The 23,619-nt window shown below is 40.7% G+C and overlaps 1 protein-coding gene across 2 annotated transcripts in view; it reads left to right on the top strand.

Moving 5' to 3' along the window:
- The window catches only part of UNC5C (unc-5 netrin receptor C), a 245,191-nt gene that overhangs the window by 144,704 nt on the left and 76,868 nt on the right, over nucleotides 1–23,619 (top strand). For both annotated transcript variants that reach the window (NM_204451.2, NM_001397462.1), the window contains exon 2: nucleotides 11,290–11,511. In NM_204451.2, the coding sequence (NP_989782.2) occupies nucleotides 11,290–11,511 (222 nt within the window). The remainder of the gene's footprint in view (nucleotides 1–11,289; nucleotides 11,512–23,619) is intronic.

Here is a 23,619-nt window from a genome sequence, read left to right as displayed (position 1 = left end):
TTGTTTGTTCTTGTCTTTTCTTTTTAAGCACAAAAATCAATGGCAGGTATAAATTACCATATGTGCCAATACTAGTGATGCACTTTAACACTGGCTAAATGACAAGGTCCCAAGTGTTATCAAGTGTGTTAGCACCTTTGTCATCTACAAAACAGAGCTAGATATTTCCCAGTATTTCTTATCTAGCATTCAAATCACATCACATCATTTCATATCTAGGATTTCTTATTCCCTGCTGCTAGAGTTGGTCAAGTTAGAAATACTCCAGGCAGCCTTTCCTCTCCCTTTCTGCATGTATGATTTCAGCTATGGGTACTGTCAAGAAAAGTCAATAATATGACTATCTGACCTATAATTCCAGTTTTGGAATGCTTCTTATTTACTTCAAACCAATTAACAGTACTGAGATGAAAAACGTCTCAGTAGCAACTCTTTTATTGCCTTTTCATGATTTGACACTCCAATATCAGTGGCATTTTCTGTTGGCATATGGAGAGATATCTACCTCTGTGGGTAAGAATTGTACATTAAAAATGAATGTAGCAGACAAGAAACTGTTTACAGATGAGAAAGAGAAGCAAGATCCGGGAATTAACCTTAGGATGCCAGTCTCTGAACACCAGAGCTGTCTGTCTGCCATTCCACAAAACATAGGTGTTGCATCTGTTCTTAGTACTTACTGAGGGTTTATCTAATTTACCATCATTTCTGTTGTAGTGTTGATTATTGAGTGTTTAGAAGGTTTCCTTTTCTTTTCCTTCCCTTGTTCATTCTTTCTTTTAGTGGCTGTGGAGTGAACCTGGAAAAATTTGGAAGCAAAAGGTGAGATGGTGAATAAGAAAGGTGACCACATGTTTTGCTGGTACTGAGGTTTTACACACTGTGATCCAGAAGAAGTCTTATGACTCTTGTCAGGGTATCCTATTGGCACTGTGTGTTTGATATCGTTGATGTCAGCAACTTCAGTTTGAGCTATCTTGAACACTCCTGATGACAGAAGGGCACTTCATGCTTTGCAGGCACTTAGACCGAAGATTGAGAAAGAGACAGAGGTCTGTTGTCTCATGTTGTGGTTTAAATTTTTACGATTTTTTTTTCCAATTGTTTGGGAATTTGAGAGCAAGAAATCAACAAGACTAAGGAAGTGAGTGTCAGTGAATTTAGGCACTGCAGGGGGAAATCTGCAGTCTGTAACCAAATACTTCATCCCTTTCACAGACTTCTGAAATAACTCTGTGAATGCAGAATGAGGGGTTCTTTGCTGCAGTGTCCCTCCGTGGGCCCTGGGATCCATCCATCATCATTTCCATCTTTAGAAAATGATAGGGTGTTAATGTCAGTGAACTAGCTGCATTCGCCTTCCACCTGTCTTCATATGCTGAAGCTGCTGGTGGTAGGGCAGAGGAAAGGATTTGCTTTCCTGTTAATAAATGTGCTCAGAGGGGGACTTTGTCTATGCATCTCCTGGAATAAACTGGCTCTGCATGGAGGACCATAGCAGATTCAATCATCCTGTGGGTTCCCAAAGTAATAAGTCTCTCTTGCTTTCATTTTCTCTCAGGGGAAGGAATGCAGTTGATTATTTTGTATTAAGATTTGGTTGAACACCTTATTATTAGCTTTACTAGTATATATATAGTACACACAATCTGTTGTTATTTGCATGAATGCAAGCATGACAAGCCTTTGCTTTTCATCTGCTTACAAAGTCCCATGTATTTACAAAGCCAATTGCTAGTCAAAATAAATAAATTAATATCTGAGTCGTATGTCTGATCCTAGGCAACAATCTGCATTCTTCCATCTGGCTGCCTAAATACCTATGTGCTTAAATTGAAAAGATGATATTTCTCTATTTTTTTTTTTTCCTTTTCCTAATTCTTTAAGGTCTTTTTTCCCCCTTTTTTCACATCTTGTACTCAGATTCCCAAGTTACTTCCCTCCCCTTCTCTTTCTCCCTAGAAACCCCTGCTCAGAATTTAGCTAATGGATTTCTAATTCAATTTAGACTTCTGCTGGGATAAATCAGCTCCTACAAAATAATTTATGGTTCTTGAGAAATTGGCTGCGGATGAAATTAGGTAACTAGCACTATACCAATAATAATATCATTTAGATCCAAGGAAGAAAATAGTGAATCAGTAGATATTCGTGAGGAGAATTAGCGTTAGTATCAGAACAGTGGTCCCATCAGGACTCCTCTACCCCATGGAGAAAGCTCTTCTGAGTACCTGAGATCAGGCTCCTGCTCTAAGACCTGTGCCTGAGCTGCACCATGGGTGCTGAAGTAGACCAACATGAAAGCAAGAGGTTACTGCAAGGGTGCAGACAAAAACCTGGTACCTGCTGCACCTATCACTGGCTCCAAAATAGCTGGGATATATTTCCTAGTGATTCTGTAAACATAACCTCAATTGTAGTCCTTTGTATAACCGCTGCTGGCTGTTTAGTAAATGATGCTGATTGGGGCATTTTGGACACGTTTTGAGGAAAGAACCTGAGTGCTGCATTGTGCATTCAGTTGTGAAGGTGTAGTGCATTACAGTGCTAGCTGTTAGGCTGATGCATACATTTTGCAGATGGGACCTTGAACCTGCCAGGACAGATTTCCCCATGGTTGCACAAGAGCATCCATTCCCTGGTCTCAGCTCAATGCCTCAACCAGAATGCCAACTGACTGAGCAGTTATTTGAGGCATGGGCAAGTTTCCTGTGTTTCTCTGGGATGGAGTGATCCCGCTGATTTAATTAACTGGGCACTTCAGATATCTCATGCAATCAGGACCCATAACATCCCACTAGACTGCAGTTTTATTAATCACGAGGTGTTGATCATTGCTCTTTGCTGAGAAAAATGCTAGCACTGAAAGCATTAGAAATCTGGGAGCAGAGCTCTGCAGCAGTTTTAATAATGGGAAAAGTAAGGATATAAATAGCCATTCTTGCTAAAACCAAAGGACTGACATTTTAACCCTAACACACTGATGCAAGAAGCAAGCTTAATTATTAATATGAAACAGCATAAAAAGCTAAGAAAGCATTTGCAGTGTACTGCATCCAGTTATAGATCATCTCTCAAGCTGACAGTGCAGAACTCCTTTCATGCGCCCTAGCCATAAACAAAACATTTTACACGGGTTGATTTATATTAAACCAAGTTGTGTTGATGCTATGATTTACCACTAGCCCCATGTGCCTACAGCTGATGACTCTCCAGTCTGAGCTCTGTTGCTGCTTCCAGGACATGAAAAAGCACTAAGAATCTTCTTTGCTTTTTGTTGTTTTCAAGGCTCCATGTTCAGACTGTTAACACAGCAGTCAGATGAGGAATCTGTGTCTGAACTTTTAATTCTACAAATACAGAGGTAATTATCCTCAGATTTTTTCCTGAACTGTGTGCTTTGGACTGTGCCCAGGAAGCTGGTTTCCACTATGCGTTCAGGATTTATTTTATGGGCTATAAAATGCATCCTACCTTCTCACCACAAAGGTTAAGTTAGGTCTTGTAAAAAGAGATTTTTTGTATTATTGTACGAGGCACCTACTTTCATCTTCATGTAAATATGTCGGGCTCTGTCCTGTGTGATAAAGAGTGCCTGAAGGGGACTTGAGAATGAATAGGTTTAACGAAAAGTATTTTAGCTTAAGCCTTGTCCATCTTTAATTAGTTATCAGGGTTAAAGGAGAGGTCAAGAGCCTGGAGCTGCTTCAGGACTAATGTGTCAAAGAAAACCGAAGCCTAACACTGAAGAGGAAATGATGCTCCTTGGAGGTTCAATAATTTTTGACCTTGTGTCAACCATTACGACTGCTAATGGCAACTGGGGCAGAAATGTTTCAAATCAGGCGTTGCTTTGCAGGTGGTTGGGAAGGGATCTCATGCTATCATGCAAGCTCATTGCTGAGTAGAATCCAAAAGGAAAAACACATTTCAGTTTGCAGACATTATCTGGTCCTGTTCCTTCACTGTTTGTATATCGCACTCATACTACAGAATAGAAAAATGGAGCGTGGAGCCCCAACTGCACGAGCTCTACAAGCACAGCCATGTCCAACAGAAGCCCTGGCATTTCTGTGAGTAGGGTAAATGCCCAGAGCTCACACTCAAAGAATACAGCATATGCACTCAGTGAACTAACATTTCTTGTTACTCTTTGTGTTTTTGTTACATGACAGAGAAAGGGAGATGAAGTTTCTGAAACAGTCCTCAACCTGCTTACTTTTTTTAAAAACATGAATCTTTTATTAGTTTGAAAGAAATTGAAAGAGAGTGCAACAGGGCAAAGGAGAGCAGTCTTCCACATGATAATAGTTACACAGAAATTTCACTGATGCCATTTGTTGTTTACAAGCCCTATTTTATTTTCACATGCTGCACATTTGATTGCCTTGGTGATGTAACCAAATCAACCAAGTCCAATAGCTCTGTAGAAGCACATGAGCAAAGTTTCCACTAGAATTAAGGGATGTGTTGTAAGGAAGGATGGCAGAGACAGGGCTTTGCCTCTTCATTTGATATTTGCCTCCATCTTTATTTGTCTATCTAAAGGGCTAGGCAACTTCATAATGAACCTAATATGCAGATTACTGCATTAGATTTCTTGTACTGACAACAATTATTAAAAACCTCACTGCACAAAGAACAGCTTGTTGCTCTTCTTATTCTACAGAAAGTAGTTTCAATGCCTTGTGTGAAATTGCACTCTGTTCTGGCTTTTTCCTACACTGGGTCCAATGCTAACAAATACCTGTGCCATCCCCTGTATGTTTAGGCAGTAGCTTGTAGTCTGACGAAGTTTGTGTCAAGGCAATGGTAAAGATCTGGATACAGCACCTTAAATGTCATGTCTGTGTCTGTACCCATGTCTGCTGGGTTAGCAACACAATCTACAAAGAGCTCTGTCTCTTATAGAAGGCTGCAAGAATCATTTTGAAGACACATTCTGTCTTTGGATTGCCTCTGGTCTGAGTGATGTTAAAACTGGCCTCAGGAAAAATAGTAAATTCAATTAATTTAATTATAATTATGAATTAAATGAACTGGGGGAAGATGAATTTTGCCAGGCAATGATACATAACTTGCACATTGCTTTATAGAGCTAGTACACGCCCTTTAGTGCATCCAAGTAAAAAATAAAATGGTTTTCCTCCTTTTGATCTAAATCTCCTTTTTGTTACTCAGATATAAATCAGGTGTGACTTGATTACCATCAGTACAGTTTTACGAGGCTAAGCATCACTGTGGGAGGAAAGGAGAAGGTACAGCCAAGTTGGAGGAAACAGGGCACAAGCTGATTGCTGTAGGTAACCCAGTTGTTCAGGGTGTCCATGTTAGCTGTGTCAGGGTGATAACTGTTTACCATTTCATCTTCCTTTGCCATTGGTTTAATACCTGACCATGCTCCATTCATATGAAACAGGAAAATGGAGTGAAGTGTGCAACGAGAGCGGTCCTGTTCACTGAAGTGCTGCAAGCCAGCAGGAGCACATAGGCTCCTCTTGCTTCTGCAGCTGTGCGGCTTTCCCATTTTTCAGCCACTGCTCTCAGCCTTAGCAGGTACCCTGTGCAGTGTCGAGCTGTGTGCTGGTGTTACACAGGAAAGCATGGTGCTCTCTTCTCTCTTTCAGCTCTCCCCAACTTGCTGAGATAGGCTGGTCAAGATAAGGTGGTTAAAATGAAAAGGGTTACTGCATTAGATCTCTGGTAGCCTAGATTTTATTTATTTATTCATGTCTTCATTATATTCAGTATAGGAGGCCTGTCATCAAACAGAAGAAACCTCCTTCCTGGAGGGAAGAGGAACTCAAGTTGATCTAAAAACGCAGTATTTCAGATGTCTCAGATGACCATGCCCTGGCTTTAGGAAGGGTTCCATGTTGGCACCTGTGCTTTACAATGGATTGCACATTGCTTCCTATATCGAAGTTGCTTCCTCTGGTGAGGGTAAAAGAAGGACAGAAAGGATGTGTTTGGGTTTTGTTTCACGTGTGTGTATTTGGAGAGCAGACTTCTGCCCAGCAGCTTCTTGATCAACACTTGGCTGCTCGGTATTGATGGCTTTCATTCTATACCATGTAGAGCTTGCATTTGTCCTCCTGGGGAGGTGTCATTCAGCCAAGGTCTGGTAGGACTGTCTGCACTGAGCCCTTGTGGGTGCACGAGACGTTAATTAATCTTTCTGGTATTTATTTATTTCATTTCTGAACTGAACTCACCCAGTTCATTGAATGCTCTATCAATTCTCTATCATTTTTTTTCCCAAACCATGCCTGTCTTCTGCTTTCCCTGCTGAAAGTGCATTTAATTTTGTGGGTTCTCAGTAAATGTGAGTCTGAAATTCCTTTCTGTATGTTTCCATGAGACTTCAACAAGATTCAGCATACGTCTCACTTGTGGGCTGCCACAAAGCCAAAGACTCCTTGTTAGATACAGAAGGCCTGCAATGAATTCCACTCCAAGCAAACAGATCTGAACCTTCCAGGCTGGCTAAATATGATGTTGTTATAAGACTGCAGTCTTTCCAGGCTATTTGGTAAAATCTTTCTTCTCTGTGATACTGGAGAATAAGGTGTGATTGTCTCATAGTGTGCTGTCTTTGCAATCAGCTGGCTGCAGGGCTTACAGAGGATACGGTGCTGAGAAAGACACCTTCTCTTTGGTAAGGTGTAAGGCAGGAAAATGTGCTTTCTCTTTTCAGTGAGTTCCTGGGATGGGGTAGGGACAAGAGGGACCTCTGACAGGGCAGTAATTCTCTCCATCAACTTGCTTCTTGCTTACACATAAAATCTCATTGTGTCTTTGAAGAAGTCCTGTCTCTCCCACTTCTCATGCTGTTTGGCCTAATTTTTGTGGCAGTTTCCAGCTCAGGCAACATAAAGGGGCTATAAGGTGGAGGCACGCTGTCTGGCATGCAGGATTTTTTCTTCCATGCTTCCCATCTGGTGGCAGCATGGTATTGCATACCCTTCCTGGGAATTGAGAAAATTCTGGGACCAGATGACTTAGAGTTGAGGGATTTGTCCCTCCCTGTTTTCAGGAAGCATGCACTGTAAAACAAATGGTTGCCTCCATCCTGAGAAAGCTGTTTTACCAAGCTAGCACCTGCTGTTAATCCCACAGTAAACAATACTTGTGGTTCTAGAAAGCTTTTAATCATAACATTAAAAACCAAACAGAAATCCCATCCATACAGTTAGCTCCGGCTGCCTTCCTTGCAACACACAGGGAATGATCTTGCCGAGTGATGGGCATCCAAATGCAAACGGAATTAGCTTCACAGCCATTCATTTTAAATTGCTCTTGACTCATTCTGAAGTGAATTCCATTTGAGAAGAATTTGCTGCAGGTCTCACGCAAGGAGATAATGGTCCTATCTATTATGATCTAAGCAATAATAGTGTAAGCCTCGCAGTTCAGAAATATAGTGAGTTGTACACTGGGCTGATGAGAATTAAATCTCGATATATAGTAATAAAACTAGTGATCTTAGTGATACTAGTCCATAAAAAGGGAAGTGTACTATAAAATCTCTTTTTCCACTTGTTATGCTTGAAGAGCTGTAATACATACAGTTTTACAAACAAGTGCATGGAAAGAATAAAGACCTTGACATCAAAATGCTCTTGCTTAGAAAAAGGTTTGTTTTAGCTTCCTAGAAAATTAAACTAAAATTGAACTGAAATTTCTATATGCGTCATTCTGTGCCAGCTTCAGTGCTGATTTCAGTGACACTTTACCTATTCCTATAGATTTTGCATTTGATTTGCACTTAAAATATATATAAAATTGTCAGATACTACAGAAGGCACATAGAAAAGCATGTATTTATTCAGGCCAGCAACTAAAATAAAAATTCCAAATTAAATTTATAGATTAAAAGGACTTTTTAAAATTTACTCTCTTAATATGAATGAATTGCATAAGTGAAATCAGTTTAGCGGTACCATTAATCAAGTCTTTTGTCTTGCTAACATAAATCAGTCAATAACAACAGATGGGCTGTACACTTTATTATGTGAAAATAAAGATGAATGTGACATATTGCAGAAGTAAACTTGCAGCTCAAAGTTGCTGAGCACAAAAGGGGACTTGTTATAACAGGGGAGAAGTGTGTATGACTTGTGTTTGTATTTGATCAAGGTTGTGAAGAAGCCATGGCCATGGCAGAATGATTGGCAGTCAAGTTTGTTTGTTTCCTCCAGACAGAAGAAAAAATGTCTAACTCCTTAGCACAGTTCAATATGAGCAATATAACGCTTGCTCATGAGCAATTGGGAGATGAAAATTATAAATAACCAGACAGAATCATCAGGAGGATTGAGATCAAATTCTCAGACAAGATTTATCCCCTTGTATAGAGATGGAGCACACCGCGAGAGCTGACCTCCACCTGCTCTGTAGAAGCATGACCCACTGGGCCATGTAGTTGCAATACAGTAATCCCTCAGAAAACTAAGTCAGAGTTTGGTGCTCTTTTGGACAGAGGAATGGCCCATGCTTAGCTGGTCAGGAGAAAATTTGATGGAAGTAATCATTGGAAACATGGCTTAATGAAAGCACAGGTTCATTAAATGGCTTTAAGTTCTGCTGAGAGCTTGCTTTGTAGAGAGCTGCAAAAATTCTGAGCATTTTCAAGTATCCTGTATTGATGTTTTCAGAAGTAAATGTGTTTGATCTTTCAGAATAATTTATATGTAATACACTACCATTATAATTATGCATTCACATTGCTGCAAACATCACAGTGAAAGTATAACAATATATAATCCCATTTTTAAAAAAATGCAAAATTTTTATCTGAATTTGGTTCCAAATCCCACCCCAAATGAGCAGTCTGTGCTTTACCTGTAATCCACCAACATGTGACTTTGGTTGGGTCCTGTTTATTTGCTTGTCAAAGTAGGCTTTTCCAACAATATGAATGCAGCAGGCAAACCCACACCTTTGTCTTTTCTGCAGTTCTCTTCTCCCTCCTTTTAGACTTTCTGTTTACATCTTTGCTAAGATGCAGTTAATTGGTCAGGCAGCAGAAGTATTGCTTTTGATAATGTGCTGAAATCTAGTGGTGAAAATAAATACATTTATTCTTCCAGTCACCAGAAATTAGTGAAGCAATACTTGTTTAATTATGAAACATATGTGTGCTTTGTTAGTTTCCATCTGTCTACTCACTGATTTGCAATTAAATGACCAGAAGAAAAAGATACATCCTGTGGCAATTCAGGGGAAATGATTCATCTCTAATGTTGCTGTGCTGCATGTGGATGTGGAGCAATGTGTGCGAGGGAGGGAGGCAGTAGGAAAATGGGAAGTTACAGGCAGAAGGGGATGAGGAATGCAGGAAATCCTTTCGCTTCAGTTCAGGCATGTTTCCTTCTCAGGAAACCAAATGTTGTGTCACCTCACTCACTGAATATCACTGTTCCCTTTTTGAAGAACTGGAGAGCAGAACAGAGCAAGGACGAAATACCTAATGCGAAGTGGACAGAGGACTGCAGAAAGGGAGTCTGGACTGGTCAGAATGGAAAGGGAAAGAGGAGGGAGGAAAAGTGTTAAAAATTAAACTGAACTATTTGGAGCACTGGAGATGGAAACTGAATTATTATTGTATGTCGCAGATGTTCTCTTTGCTAGAAAAATGCCAGGCTGTATTTAGTGGTCCTTTCTTCGTACGTTGAACAGCTCCATTGTGTTATCTCTGAAGGAGTGATGTGGCAATGAAATAAGCTCATTAAAATAGAGAAAAAAATGGGAGACAATTATGAATTAATGTGAAGGAAAAAAAAAAAAAAAGGTGAACGTATGCTATATTCAGAAGCAGTTCAAGAGGCTCACAAAGTCTCTTACTGCATAGGGTCCTCCCATCCTTCCATTGCTAACAAAGATGTGCAGCCTTCCTTGCATAGCTCTGTGCCTGGGCAGCCAGCTGCCTTCTCATCCCGTTTCCTCCTTCTGTCACTGCTTTTTCTTATCATTCTGCAAGGCTATGGCTGGAAGGCTCTCCTTCCATGCCTGTGTAATTCTGGGCACAGCTGGCTCGGGTATGTTTTGGGTATGGGAAGGAGCTGCCTGACATTTAATCTTCATGAAGACTGACAGGGAGGAGATAGCCACCCTTCTACAGGACTTTTAGTTTGATGTTCTGTGCTGTTTTATTGCTCATCAGCAACGTCCATCACTGTTTATAGTGATAACTGCTTCAGAGGCAGAAAGGAGGAGGTTGAGTAGAGCTCTCAGGACCATCAGCTTATTGCTGATGGATCTGTCACCATTTGGCGACCCCCCCTGGCCCCACCCTCCCTGAATTCTTGCGCACATTGACAGCAAGTGGGTGGGACAAGGGTTGTTCCCAACTGAAATGATGCTATCTCCACTAAATTGGTGTTTTCTGTTGTATAAATACTAAGCAGAAAGGGGCAGAAGGGCTTGAAAGAGAGGTTTGTAAAAAGGGGAGCAAGAGAAGAAAGAAGGTACATGGGCTGGGTGTTAGTGATTCCTTCTTTTTGTTTGGACTCTTTTCCTTCTTCACCAGACTTCTTGCACTGAACTTACTCATGATCAGCAGCTTCAAAGAGGTGCACAGGTTCCTTAAATCTATAGCATGGGGTTGCAGTGGGCCAAAGTTTCGCCCTCTCACAGCTGCCATGGCCTGTGTTGCAGCTCCTACATCCTCTCCATGGTGGGAACAGCACAGATGATGGTGCCACAAACCAAATACATTAAATACAGCTTGACACTCTCATTAGCAGTCTTAACAACAGTCTGAATGCTGAACAAAGAGGCATAGACTGGACATGCATTTAGTCTTCTGCTCTTAAAGTAAATTTAAAATTGTTCATCTAAAATGGAAGGCGTTATTTCCTATTTGTAATGTCCTCAGCCTATACTTGCTCTGTGCATTCACTTGATTAAACACAGCGATAAGTCACAATAGTAAAGCGTAACCTTGAAGCTTTCAAAAGTTTCTATTATTTCTTTTTACGGTTTTGCAGTCAACTCTCCCAAGCGCTAACATAATGTTTTATTGCTTGTGTTGCTGGTGATGATAACAAAGGGCCGTTCCCAGTCATATGAATGTGCACATCGCTGTCACATCACATAGAGAAAGGAGAACTGAGGATGTAAAGAAAAATTTCTTCTAGTCTGCACACAGCAGTGCATTTAAGCCTCTGTCTAAGAATGCTCCTAAGATAACCTTCTATTTGAAAAGCATGCTCAGGAAGTGCTTGTGTGTCTTTGACAGCTGAATTTTGGTTGTTTCATTTGTCCTCCTTGTATCTTTTTTTGCAGATGATGATTTTTTTCATGAACTTCCAGAAACTTTTCCTTCTGATCCTCCAGAGCCATTGCCCCACTTTCTCATTGAACCCGAAGAAGCTTACATCGTGAAAAACAAGCCTGTGAATCTGTACTGCAAAGCAAGCCCAGCCACGCAGATCTATTTTAAGTGCAACAGTGAATGGGTTCATCAGAAGGATCATGTGGTGGATGAGAGAGTAGATGAAACCTCTGGTGAGTTTCCATTATGTCATGAGAATTAAAATGCTGCATATCAGCTGGCCTTTGTAATCTAGCAGCTATTCATATGCCAGCTATTTTTCTTTACTCCTGGTACAGCTGTGAATTCTGCAACTGGCAATACTGAGCTGTCACTCTATACACTGGCTGTCATAGCACAGAGGTAGTGTCCGTATCCTGGTCAGTTAGTAAAATGTGATTTGTAGTGGGTTCTACTCTCATCTGAACCAAAAACCATAAGGACCTTGTACAAGCAATAGAGAATTGTCTCCTCAGACAAATATACCCCTTTGTTCACTTCTCTAGTGTTACAGATTCTGAGTGGTTGTTCTGCATTTTAGGTACAGACCAAGAACCACAATTTCCACAAAGTGCCTAAGAGTATATGGGTTGTTCCTGGAATAGGGCTTTTCTTGGGGAGGTCTGGGGAAAAAAGGAAATAGGAAAAAGAAAAAAGAAGAAAAAAAAAAGGAGAAATTTAATCATCTTCTAGCATGATTCTATGAAGGAAGGAGAAAGTACACGTGGGCACAGTTTAGAGCAGGGTATTGATCCAGAGAAAGCACCTGGCTATTATTCTGTTACATTTTTCACCTGCTCCACAGAGCCCATATGATGGAGAACTGCAGTATGTTAGCAAGGAAAAGAAAGAAAAAAAAAAGCCCAGAGCCTAATCCTTCCTCAGTCAGAATCAGAAATCCAATGGCATTCATGGGGGCTGGGGGCAAAGCTTAAAAACTTGAGCTATTATCTAGAGGAAATCAAAGATATGATTGTTCCAATTTGGGAAGACTGGTAATCAATTGAGTTGGAGTCACATGCAAGGAGGGAAGGGAAACTTACTTCAAAAACTCAAAACAGCAGTTGTGATGGCTCTGAGAAATAGTAGGATACTAAGCAAGAAGGTACCTTTCATTTGGGAATTACACTACCACTTGGTCTAATTACTTAGAAAAATAACTCCACCAGATGTCTTGGAAGTCTCTTGTGAACTGGCTTTTATTTGTTTCGGCTCATTTATTTGTACAGAGATCAAAAGCATAAGCTTTTAACAGTACTGTGGTGCTCTCAGCTTGAGAAAGAGAAGGTAGGTGTAGGGAAGAAAGACTTTTGAAAAAATCTATATTAAACTTCGGGCCTCTTTATTTGATTGTAAGAATAGGCTATTCCAGCAGGGTGGATGCAGCAGAAAAACTCAAAAAAGAAATATCTTAATACATCAGCTTTTTTTCCTTTTTTTTTTTTTTTTCCACCCATGGCAGTGCACTGCTGTGAAGGACAAGCAAGAGAACAGCTATCACTGTTAGTTCCTTAAGCTTTTATCAACATCAGTATTCAGTAACTGCATTATGGCTTCTGTGCAGTACAGTCAGAGGCAGCTTTGAAAATGAAGGGTCTGATTTTCCTCAGTAACCTAGAAGAACTAAAACAACATTTGTTTTGAACTCAGCAGTTCTGTGCTGATCTGGAGGAAAAAATAAGTTTCTAAATGATTGTTTTCAGGTTTCTTCTTTTTGATCTGAGAAGGGGAATTAACATTCCATGTAAACAGTGAAAAAGTACGGCTAGCTTTCTTATGGAAAAGCTAATGTAAGGCCTGTAAAAATCAGTTGTGAATCATGTGCCTCAACAGATAACACTAACAACATGCAGTTATCCATCCAGCTACAAAACAGAACTGCTGAGTAAAGCGCTGCTCTGTAGTGGGAAAGGGAATACCTAAAAATGTTGCATATTTACTGAGTAACCTGAGTTGAGTACCAGAAGTCCACACATAGTTAATATACAGTCTAGTGTTAGTGTGTTGGGTAAAATTGGTGCAGTAATGCCTAATAAAGGGCAAGATGGAGACAAAAGCATAATATTAATTCTAAGAACTTCAAACATAACAAGACAGAACAATAAATTATTGAGAATACCTAACAATAAATGCATTCTGTAAGCTTTATTATGGGAGGTAGTTTACATTTAGAAAACACTGACTTAAAAAGCTTGAGCCAACATAAGAGTAAGAAGTTACAAAGCTGGCTCATCCAGTTAGCACCCTTGCTCTGCAGCACAGCTTGCAGGTCTGACAGAAATGCTGATGTGTGGACATCAGTTTTCAATGCAAGTGAAGAATTCATTGCAACACTTTTGTTTTTTCAAAATCTCATTCTAGAAGAACTTCATGGTGCTGCAAAACAATTTGAAGCAGAGAATGTAGAAGCCTAGTCTTGAAAAGAGATGCATCTGAATATATTAGAGGACAATTGTTTTGAATGACAAACAGCAGCAATTACATGTAAACAAAACCCATATCCAATTAGAGATACTACATTAGAGAACCTACATTTGTCAGTCAACCTGGTTGATGCCAAAAGGTTGGTTAATGCATATAACAGGTGCAACGTTTGTGCAGCTTTCTCTACTTAAACTGACAATCTACAGCTCATAACAGTGTTGGATATAAATGGATAAACAGTGTGTTTAAGGTAGGAGTAAAGTTGTAGATAAAATAGAAACTTTCTTCTTTTTTCCAAAATAATGGAAACTCAGGAGAATGTATATCTGCTGCAGGAGGAGCTGGAGACAAAGTTGTAGGATACCATGGCTTTGAGGATTTATATTGGTGCCTAAAGAGAAGGCACTAAACATAAGAGGTGATCAGCTTGGAAGCTTGCACCAGCCATCCTGCAAAGCCCTTTGACTACCACTTTTGAGGCTACTTAGGTCTCTTTTGCTTTTTTTGGCTAGTTAGCACAGTAGTTATGACACAGGGCACAGCAGTAGCACGTGAGCTGCACAGAGGATGGTGAAGGGTTGGCAGCTCAAGCCTGTGCTGTTTCTGGCTTCAAGCTTGTGGAGAAGGAATTGCTTGTATCAGGAATGGTGTGGTGAGCAGGGGTAGGGAAGTCATCCTGCCCCTGTACTCAGCATTGGTGAGGCCTCACCTTGAGCACTGTGTTCAGTTTTGGGCACCTCAGTACAAGAAGGATATGGAGGTACTGGAGCAGGTCCAGAGAAGGGCAACGAGGCTAGTGAAGGGCTTGGAAAATCAGCCCTAGGAGGAGAGGCTGAGGGAGCTGGGGCTGTTTAGCCTGGGGAAGAGGCTGAAGGGAGACCTTATTACTCTCTTCCAGTACCTGAAAGGTGTTTACAGTGAGAGCGGAGAGCGGGGTAGGTCTCTTCTCACTGGTGACAGGTGACAAGACGAGGGGAAATGGCCTCAAGTTGCGCCAAGGCAAGTTTAGGTTGGATGTTAGAAAACACTTCTTTACAGAAAGGGTGGTTAAGCACTGGAATAGGCTCACCAGGGAGGTGGTTGAGTCACCATCCCTGGATGTGTTTAAGAGCCGTTTGGATGTGGTGCTCAGAGATATGATTTAGTGGAGGGTTGTTAGAGTTAGGGTACTATGGTTAGACTGCAGTTGGACTTGATGATCTTCGAGGTCCTTTCCAACCTGAGTAATTCTATGATTCTATGATTCTAAGGAGGCTGGAGAAAAAGTCCACAAACCAGGATATTCCTATCTCTTATGCATGCATGTGTTGAGAGGAGGTGTGTGCCTGTCTATGTATGAAGAAAGGAGGTACATTGCCCTGTCTGCATATGCAGAAAGGCTCGTGAAATTCACTGTGTCTTCTTGGAGCACCTCTAACAGCAAACTCCTTGATTACTCACCTTGTAATAACCTAGAGCTCAAAGACATCTCACTTATGAAGTATTTCTGATGCTCAGTCTTGTAAGCCAAGCAACTGAGAATTCAGCACATTCTTCTCCTGTGATGTTTTACCATTCCTAAGGTCTGTTCTGCTCAACTATGAAGAGGTGCACCATGCTGAGGTGCTCTTCAGCTGCCATTTTTGAACCAGGCTTTCCCTCTCTGGCCCTCAGGTAGTAAAGCAGAGCAAAGGAACCAGATAAACAGGCAATAAAATATATGACAGGAAAATAGTAAAGGTCAAGTATGCTTTCTTTTCTACAGCACAGGTTATAGGAAAGAGAGGTGTCTAAAGTACAGGTATTAATGCCAGCAATACTTCATCTAGGAATTGTAAATGATGCATGAAAGAGAGAAATATGTTTTGATTTGTGAAAGATTATATGCTCATGGACTTTGAGTCTGTGGCAAAGAATTAAATCTGCCTAGGGATAATTAACTCTTCTTATAAGTCAAATTTGTTTCTGCCACCAATAAAACTAGAGAAAACAGCACAGCAATAATTGTGGTGCAAGAGGAGGAATGAGAGTGCAGTTATACTCTCATTGAAGAGAGCTGCTAAACACTAATAATGCCTATATTAAAAATGCTAATTTTTAAGAGGAGAAAAATAAACAATTCTCCTACATTTGTTTATATATATGTACATATATACATATACATGTGTGCATATATCTTCTTCTTTATAACGGAAAAGGTACAAAGTAAGAGTTATATACCTATGCACTTTGCACTGTGTGCTATTTTTAAACAGTAGGTAAAGCTTTGCAGTGAGGAACATGCACAGGGACTCAGTGGGAGTTGTTGCCTTCTGGTTGGAGAGAATGAGAACAGTAACAGTGACAGGGTGTTCTAGTACCACTTTATTTAATCAAATTGGCCTGAAGAGAGCCTGGCAAAAAATACCAGTGATTGAGTCTGAGAAGCCAGAAGCTTTACTTAGAAGATCATTAAATTCTGCTTTAAACTTCAGACTCTCTGGAATTTTTCTTCTTTATGAAAAAGTTAAGCATTTTCATAAAGAAGTCAAATGGGTGCTTTGAAAACCTTTAGTGCGCATCTTTGACTTTCATTTCCTATGTACGTGAAATACAAGGCAAGTCATGGTCTTTTTTTTATGTTTTGCTGGAATATTTTCCCATTAATGTGGAAAAATATATGTAAAGAAATAAGAACACTGGTTTTAAAAAGCAAAAATGAAAGTTGTTTTGAGGGAGCAAATTTGATTTTATGGCTGACTTTCATAAAAGATAATAGCAAAGAAAGTAAAAGGAACCCTGCAGAACTGCTGCTATTGGGGGCAAGAGAACTCCATTGTCAAAGAGTGGGAAGCTTAATAGCATCAATAATTATTAGAGAAATTTTTGCACATTTTCCAAATTATTGTGCCTCTAAAATTGGCTATGGCGAAAGATTTTATCTTGCTTGTCTGTTTTTTATGGAGAAATATTTCCATGCAGAAAAAATGTTCTGCAGTGACCGAAAAGTTGCAGACATACAGAAAATCAGGATCTTGCACCACTTTCATTTGTCCAGAGGGATTAAATGCTGCTAAATCAAAACAAATATTGCCCTGTTGTACAACAGAGAGAAATCAGGACTGTTGCTTATCCATTTGGATATGCACTGTAATAAGTTTCTCCATAAGTATGAAGGTGAAATGAACTACAAACCTTCTCTTGCTCTCTGCAATAGCGGTGACTTGTTCTTGTCTCTCTGCTTCAAGCAAAGAGTAAAAATGTTTCGAACATTTCAAGTGCTAATGTGATGTATAGATTAATTTGGTCAACATTCTGTTGGCCTACATCCTATTTTTCTCAGGGAGAGAAAGACTCAGGGAGTCTATGCATTCCCTCCTGAGTGCTCCCAACTAGCAGCAAGATGGAATAAGGATTCCTGCACCTGCCCTGGGGGCTCAGGTAATGCAAAATGAACAAGCCTATCTGTGCCATCACAGAGGAAAGACATGCTGAGGGAGGCTCTGTTAAGGACCAGGTGAAATCACCAATCCTTCTACCCATCTCTGGCCTTCAGAAGCCATATCTCAGAGGACCTACCATCTACCAGGAGCATCCTAGTGCCACTTAGCCCTCAGCAGGGAATAAAGGTAACTCCCTGTACTTCCCTTGAGCTGTCCTTTCCACTCACCACTTCTCAAATAAACAAAAACAATGAAGTTAAAATCTGGATCAGAATAAGACTTCTACCTGCTGAAGGTCGCTTCTCAGACTGCACTCAGCAGGGTAAATATGTTCTTCTTTTCAGACAGAAGTCTCAGACTTCTTCATTTCGGTCTCTTGACATAGCTGCTGCTGTGATTCCTGCGCTTACCTCCCACCATTGCCTTTTCCCATTAATAATGTATTTCTGGATGACTTGTAGATTTGATGAAAGGAGACTGAGCTTTTGACGTCTGGTCAGCATTGATCTGGCAAATAGGAGGTTGTTACCTTAAGCAATGGCTTTGGCAGCATGTCAAGAGAGTAGACATCCAGCTAGCTAAATCTTTAATAGTTCTCCCTCAACAGAGAGATCAAAGATTGACGTCTACCCTTTTGCCTTTAAGGCAGTTCTTGCAGGATGCTGCAGCCAAGACAGCATGGAGAAGCCTCCACAGTGACTCTCTGCTGTTCTGGCACCATTTACAGAGACAGAAATATCACTTCCACAGCACTCTATCACTTTCTTTTTCTCTGTGTCTATAGATATCATGAAAGCTCTTTTGGTGTTTGTGACACAATGTTTTAAGGCTGCATTGCCCTAGCAAACAACAGCCCCAGCGACTTGTTTGACCTCCAGCTAACATTCCTTGTTGAAGCTGGGACTTTTGATTACACAGAGATCATCTTACACCCTCTCATTTTGAGAAGTTGTGTGCTTTTGTCCTGGTATTTTTCATGAACAACAGAAGCTATTGCTACTGTTAAAATGCAGCACTTCTTTGAATATCAGCAGTGGAGAACTTAATTTAGGAGTTCGGATATGAAATTTAGGTGCCATGTAAGAATGAGTCTAGGAGAGGAGCACAGAGGGGTATTATTTTCCTTGTTTTCTGTGACCTCCTGCTCTTTTCCTTCTGCATGTATTTCTTCCTTAATGCCTGTTTGCTTCTTCATGACCTGCTAAAGCCTCCTAATTCTCTTTATTATTTTTCAAGTGTTCAAAATATGACCAGTTTCCCTTAGCAACTTCAGTAAGGAAATGACAAGTGATAGTAAATGCTGCAGTTATGCCTCAGCCTGCAATATTTTGACTCTCTGGGGCAGAATACCATGGGATTGTGTTAGTGTGGGTAACCACATATCATAAATAAGGATTATTTTCATTCCACTGTTGTCATAAGCCATTTTATTTTCTGTTTGTCATTGGATCAAATCCATTACAAACATCAAGCACTCCAATTCAAAATAATTATTTCTTAGCAACCTATTGCCAATTTTTAGCTTTATACCTTCTATACTCTCCCCTAATCCAACTCATTTCAAGGAAATTTAAAAATGTGCCCATTTATCTTTTCCAAATGCTTCTATTAACGGTTTGGAGATGTGGGCTGGAATTTATACTCTAGTCCATTTTCTTTAGTAATTCTTACTCTTCTCTCTGTGAGGATACTATAAGTGAAACATGCCTATTATGTATGGTCTGAAAGGCTGCAGCTGGTCCAGAAAGAGCAGCAATCTCTGTTCCCAATGGACTGAGATTCTATGGAAAGGTACAGGATGTTTATTTACCTAGAAATATATGAGCAAACCCACATTATTTTCCTATGTGACATTTTGTTTGGTGCTATTTCAGGTGCCACTCAGGCCTCCATTCTGCCCATCACTCCCTGTGACCCTGTGTGAGGCCTGTGCCCATCACTGCTACAAGAGGTGCTCTCTCTTCTCTTCTCCTAGCCAGCACCTCCCAAATCAGATACTGACAGCGTGGTCTCCAACACACCCTGATCAAGGGAATACCCCACAGCTAAGCTACTGCAGGCATTTTTACAAGAAGACAGAGTTTCCTCTTTCATCTTGAGTAATTAGTACATTTTGATAGAAAAAGAGCCTTTCTGAAAACTTCAGAAGCAACATATATATGCTCCTCCAGAGAATCCCCATTTTCTGGGATAAAAATTCAAAATGATGGTGTTTTTTGAGTTTGAGATTTTGTTTTGTTTTGTTTTTGTTATTATTGTTGCTTTTTTTTTTCTTTTGGAGGAAATGGAGGCATCACTAAGGTCAGTACTGATCAAAGGAAGGGAAGTTATATTTTTGCATAGAGAGTAAGTACATTAGGCCACACATTCACTCTCCTGCTTATAGGTAGTGCAAAACCATCAGCTGAATCCATAATTCCTTTCTCTTTAGTATAGAAGATTGAAACAGACCTTGTGGATTTTGAATTTAGACTCTACTGAGTATAGTATTTATGATAAATAACACACAGTGCATATATTATCATATAATTAATTTCTTCATTCATTCGTACGGTGCTACAGAGGGTTTTTATCCCTGTAAATACTTGTGGAAGGCAACTTCTAGCTCTTTCATCTAGACACCTTCTTTTAATGCTCATAGCCCTGGGCACCTGCCTGTTCTTGTGCCATGGCTGTTGTTATGAGGGGACGAGCCACTTCCTGACCTGGTGTCCCTGTGTGCTAAAACAATGTGGTGCATTGATGTGTTCATTTGGGCTCATACCAGCTCCAATGCACTGAATTCTCTTGCTCTGTCCTGCAAGGTATTTGGAGATGCTAACAGGGGGGCAAGAGGAGCTCCTCCTCTTTCTGCAAGTTATTCCTGCCTAGGCTCTTTCTGTGAGTAACGATGGGTCCATGAGAAGGGTCATTCCAAATTTTCTGTGGGTTTGCCATGCATCTCTGTGCAAATCACTCCACTTCTCTGTTATTTACCTCTGCTGAGTGCTCTGGGACCAAAAGATAAAAGCTTAGTGTATTTGTTCATTTCTTGTTGCAATGTTAACTTCCTATCTGCAGCTGTTCTCCTAATTGTCCTGAAAGTTTCCTGTGGGCTTTTAGGAAAACTAATCTAAGACAGGATATAACTTTATTTAAAACAGTAAAAAGAGGAAAATGGATGTATATTATTTGATATACATTTGAATCATTTGAAGATACCCTTCTGAATATTTCCAGCCTACACCTTATTTCCTCCCTTCTTGGTTTTTCTTTCATGAAGCCCTTTGTTACAGACTCATAATCCTGTTAATACCCTTAGATTCCCAAAAGACATCTTCAGACATTTGTCCACCTACCAGCTTTGTCCAGCACAGCTTTGGTTTTCCACTTGTGCCCCTCGGCTCTTTTAGAACTGAAAGCCCTTTGCAGGGGATCTGGGATCCCTGTGGTGAGGTTGGTCAGCAGCCTATAAGGCCAATGAGTTTTGGCTTTGTTTGGCATGAGAAGTGAGTTTCAGTTGCTTTTTGGATACAGGAATGGAGGAGAAGAAGAGCAGGACCTGGACCTTGTGTGCTGCCCAACAGAAGGGCTGCAGCCAGCAGCAACCTGAGAAGGGATTTGTGCATCCTATAGATGTAGGTTTCTTAATTAAAAAGAGAATGACTCAGTCTGAAGTCTCTTCATGAAAATCCCTGAAAGTATTCAGGGAAATAGAAGGTCCAAATTATACCTTGCCTTTCCTTTGCTGAGAACAAGTGATAGCCCTGTTTTCACTAAGCAGGCAGGCCTCCAAATCATTGCTCAGGGGGCAAGGCAGAGTGGCAGATGTCACAGACTGCTCTGCCTCATGCAGGATCTAATTTTGTGCTGCCTTTATGGGTTCACAGCTTATACTTATTTTGTCCTTCCTGTGAATTCCTCCTTTATACTTACTGAGCTACATGATGTGCTGGGTACCAGCGCAGCTGCCATACGCTGCTCTTTCTCATCATGTTTTAATGGGGTACCTTTCAGAACTCATAACTTCTCATCCTTCTTCATATTTTGATTGCGAGAGCAGAAAAGACGTCTTTCATCAGTCTCTTCTGCATCTCTTCATCCCCCTGAACACTGATCTTCGGGCCCTCATGGCCTCTTCCATTATTTGGTCCTAGCTTTTGATTTTAGAGAGGATCACAGTTGGCTGATTGCTGCTTTGGGCTTCCCAGTGGCTTGTGTAACAATAACACTGCAATGAGTGGGATGTGGGAGCAGGCAGACCTTCAGGTTTGCCTGATGAAAATCACTTCACTTAGTGCACTGGGCCTCTCTGAAAGCAGCTGCTTAACTTATTTTAGATACAATATTCAGCATACCCCTAAGTCGGCCATGAGAAATGATGCCAAACACACAGAACGGTGACAGAAAACTGTGTGGCTGTGACACATCTCCCCCAACCTTCTGTTCCTGTGTGTGTGAGCTAAAAAAGGGAAAAAAACGTCTTGAGAAGGCTCCCAGGTGACCCTCTGTGTTACGTCTTGTCTGCCCTTGGTTCCACAATAGCTGCACCAGCCACTGAACCATGTCACTGCATCAAGCACACAGAAATGGGGCAGCTTCACCTCATCTCTGCTTCTCAGATCCATTCAGAATGGGTGTGGTACACGCATGCATGTATGCATGTATGTGCTTTTTTTATATAAGTATGTCAGTAAGTCAATAACAAAACAACTTGATGTACATTTTTACTTTAAAATGTTAAAAAATATATTTATTTAGAGATATACACACAAACCCATTTATTGTTCCTTTCCTTTTGCAGCTCTTCCACTATGCAAAGAGAATGTAAACATGCTGTTCAAAATTCAGATGCTCTCTGGTGGCTTCCCAGATGTTTGAAGTTCAATAGAATTTTTTTCCCCCCTAATTTCCTCACTTCTTCTAGTGAAGTGCTAAACAACCATTATTCTTTTTTTTTTTTTTTTTTTTGCCTGCACATTGAGATTCATCTGTAGGCTCTAAACTGCCTCAAAAGTGCTTCAATTTTGCATGAGCACTAAGCTGGGGACTGGGAAGCATTACCCACTGCTGAAGGCCCAGATCATTAGAAAGAGCATGTAAATCCTCTGAACCAGAAATAAAAAGTGCACAGATTTTCTTTGTGAAGTCTCATCTGCAGCTTTATGTAAAACATGAACCTCTGGCAGGATTTTTTCCTGGCCTTTGGAAAAAAAAAAACAAAAAAAACAAAGAACAAAAACAAAAAGTAGCAATATCTCTTCTCAGCCACATGTGCCTCAACTCAAAGCAGGGAAAATTGGGCTTTGACTCAGAAGCTGCTAAGAGCTCATCCTCTTGCTTTCCTGTGTGGGCTCCCCTCTACCTTCTGCTCCCTCCATTCTGGGCTGCTGTGCGGTAGGAAGGTATAGGTGGGGGCTTCCTTGTGCATTTCTTTCTACTCCAACACCTCAGGGATCTGAAATGGTGATGGCTGTGGTAGAAAATAGATGTATGCTTGCAGTGAGTTTTTCTTCAGAGTCCTGCTATACCAGGGCATGATTATTTCTTTTGTACAAGGAAGAAGAAAAAAGAAAAGGGGGGGTGGGGGGGAATAGCAACAGTAAGCACACATTGTTAGCTGTGGAAGAGAACAGCACATTTTGGAGCAATTTGCGCATATTAACACAAAAATACCATGAAACAAAAAATAGCTTCCATTTTTTAAAAAGTGAGGGGAGGGTTGTTATTGTCTCTGAGATGTTTATATGTGAGAAAGAGCAATTCAAAGTAATTTTAAAGTACTGAACATATAGAGAGCAACGAGGTGCCTAGGCAATCATTGAATTGTTTGAGTTGGAAGGGACCCTTAAAGGTCATCTAGTCCCACTCCCTGCAATTAACAGGGACACCTACAGCTAGATCAGATTGCTCAGAGCCCCATCCAGCCTGACCTTGAAGATCTCCAGGAACGGGGCATCTATGTCTCTGGGCAACCTGTGCCAGTGTTTTCCCACCCTTAGCATAAAAATATGTTCTCCTTCTATCCAGCTTAAATCTTCTCTCTTTTAGTTTGAAACCATTTCTCCTTGTCTTGTCACCGCAGACCCTGCTAAAGAGTCTGTTCCCTTCTTTCTTATAGCCGCTGTTTACATACTGAAAGGCCACTATCAGGTCTTTCCGGAGCCTTCACTTCTCCAGGCTGAGCAACCCCAGATTTCTCAGCCTGTCCTCATAAGCGATAGCAAAGGGATATCTCACCTGCCCTATGAGGATGAGCCCACGCAGCCCTTGCCTGTAGCCCACCTACTCCACCCCAGCAGGCGCCAGGGCTTGCATTTGTTTTCCACCCGTACCCAAGAACTCAATTTTGAAATCTTTTTTGCATCTTACAACACTCGATCCTTCAGATGTTAATGGGAAAAGAACAAAAAGGGCTTGTTTTCACTAAAAGAAAATAGAACCCAACCAGAATGCACATTCTTTAATTCCAGTTCAAAGTAAAATCTCTCTGAAGAC

The sequence above is a fragment of the Gallus gallus genome, chromosome 4, assembly GCF_016699485.2.
Source record: "Gallus gallus isolate bGalGal1 chromosome 4, bGalGal1.mat.broiler.GRCg7b, whole genome shotgun sequence".
Taxonomy (NCBI): Eukaryota; Metazoa; Chordata; class Aves; order Galliformes; family Phasianidae; genus Gallus; species Gallus gallus.
The sequence above is the reverse complement of the archived record's forward strand: the minus strand, read 5'-3'. Positions and strand labels throughout refer to the sequence as shown.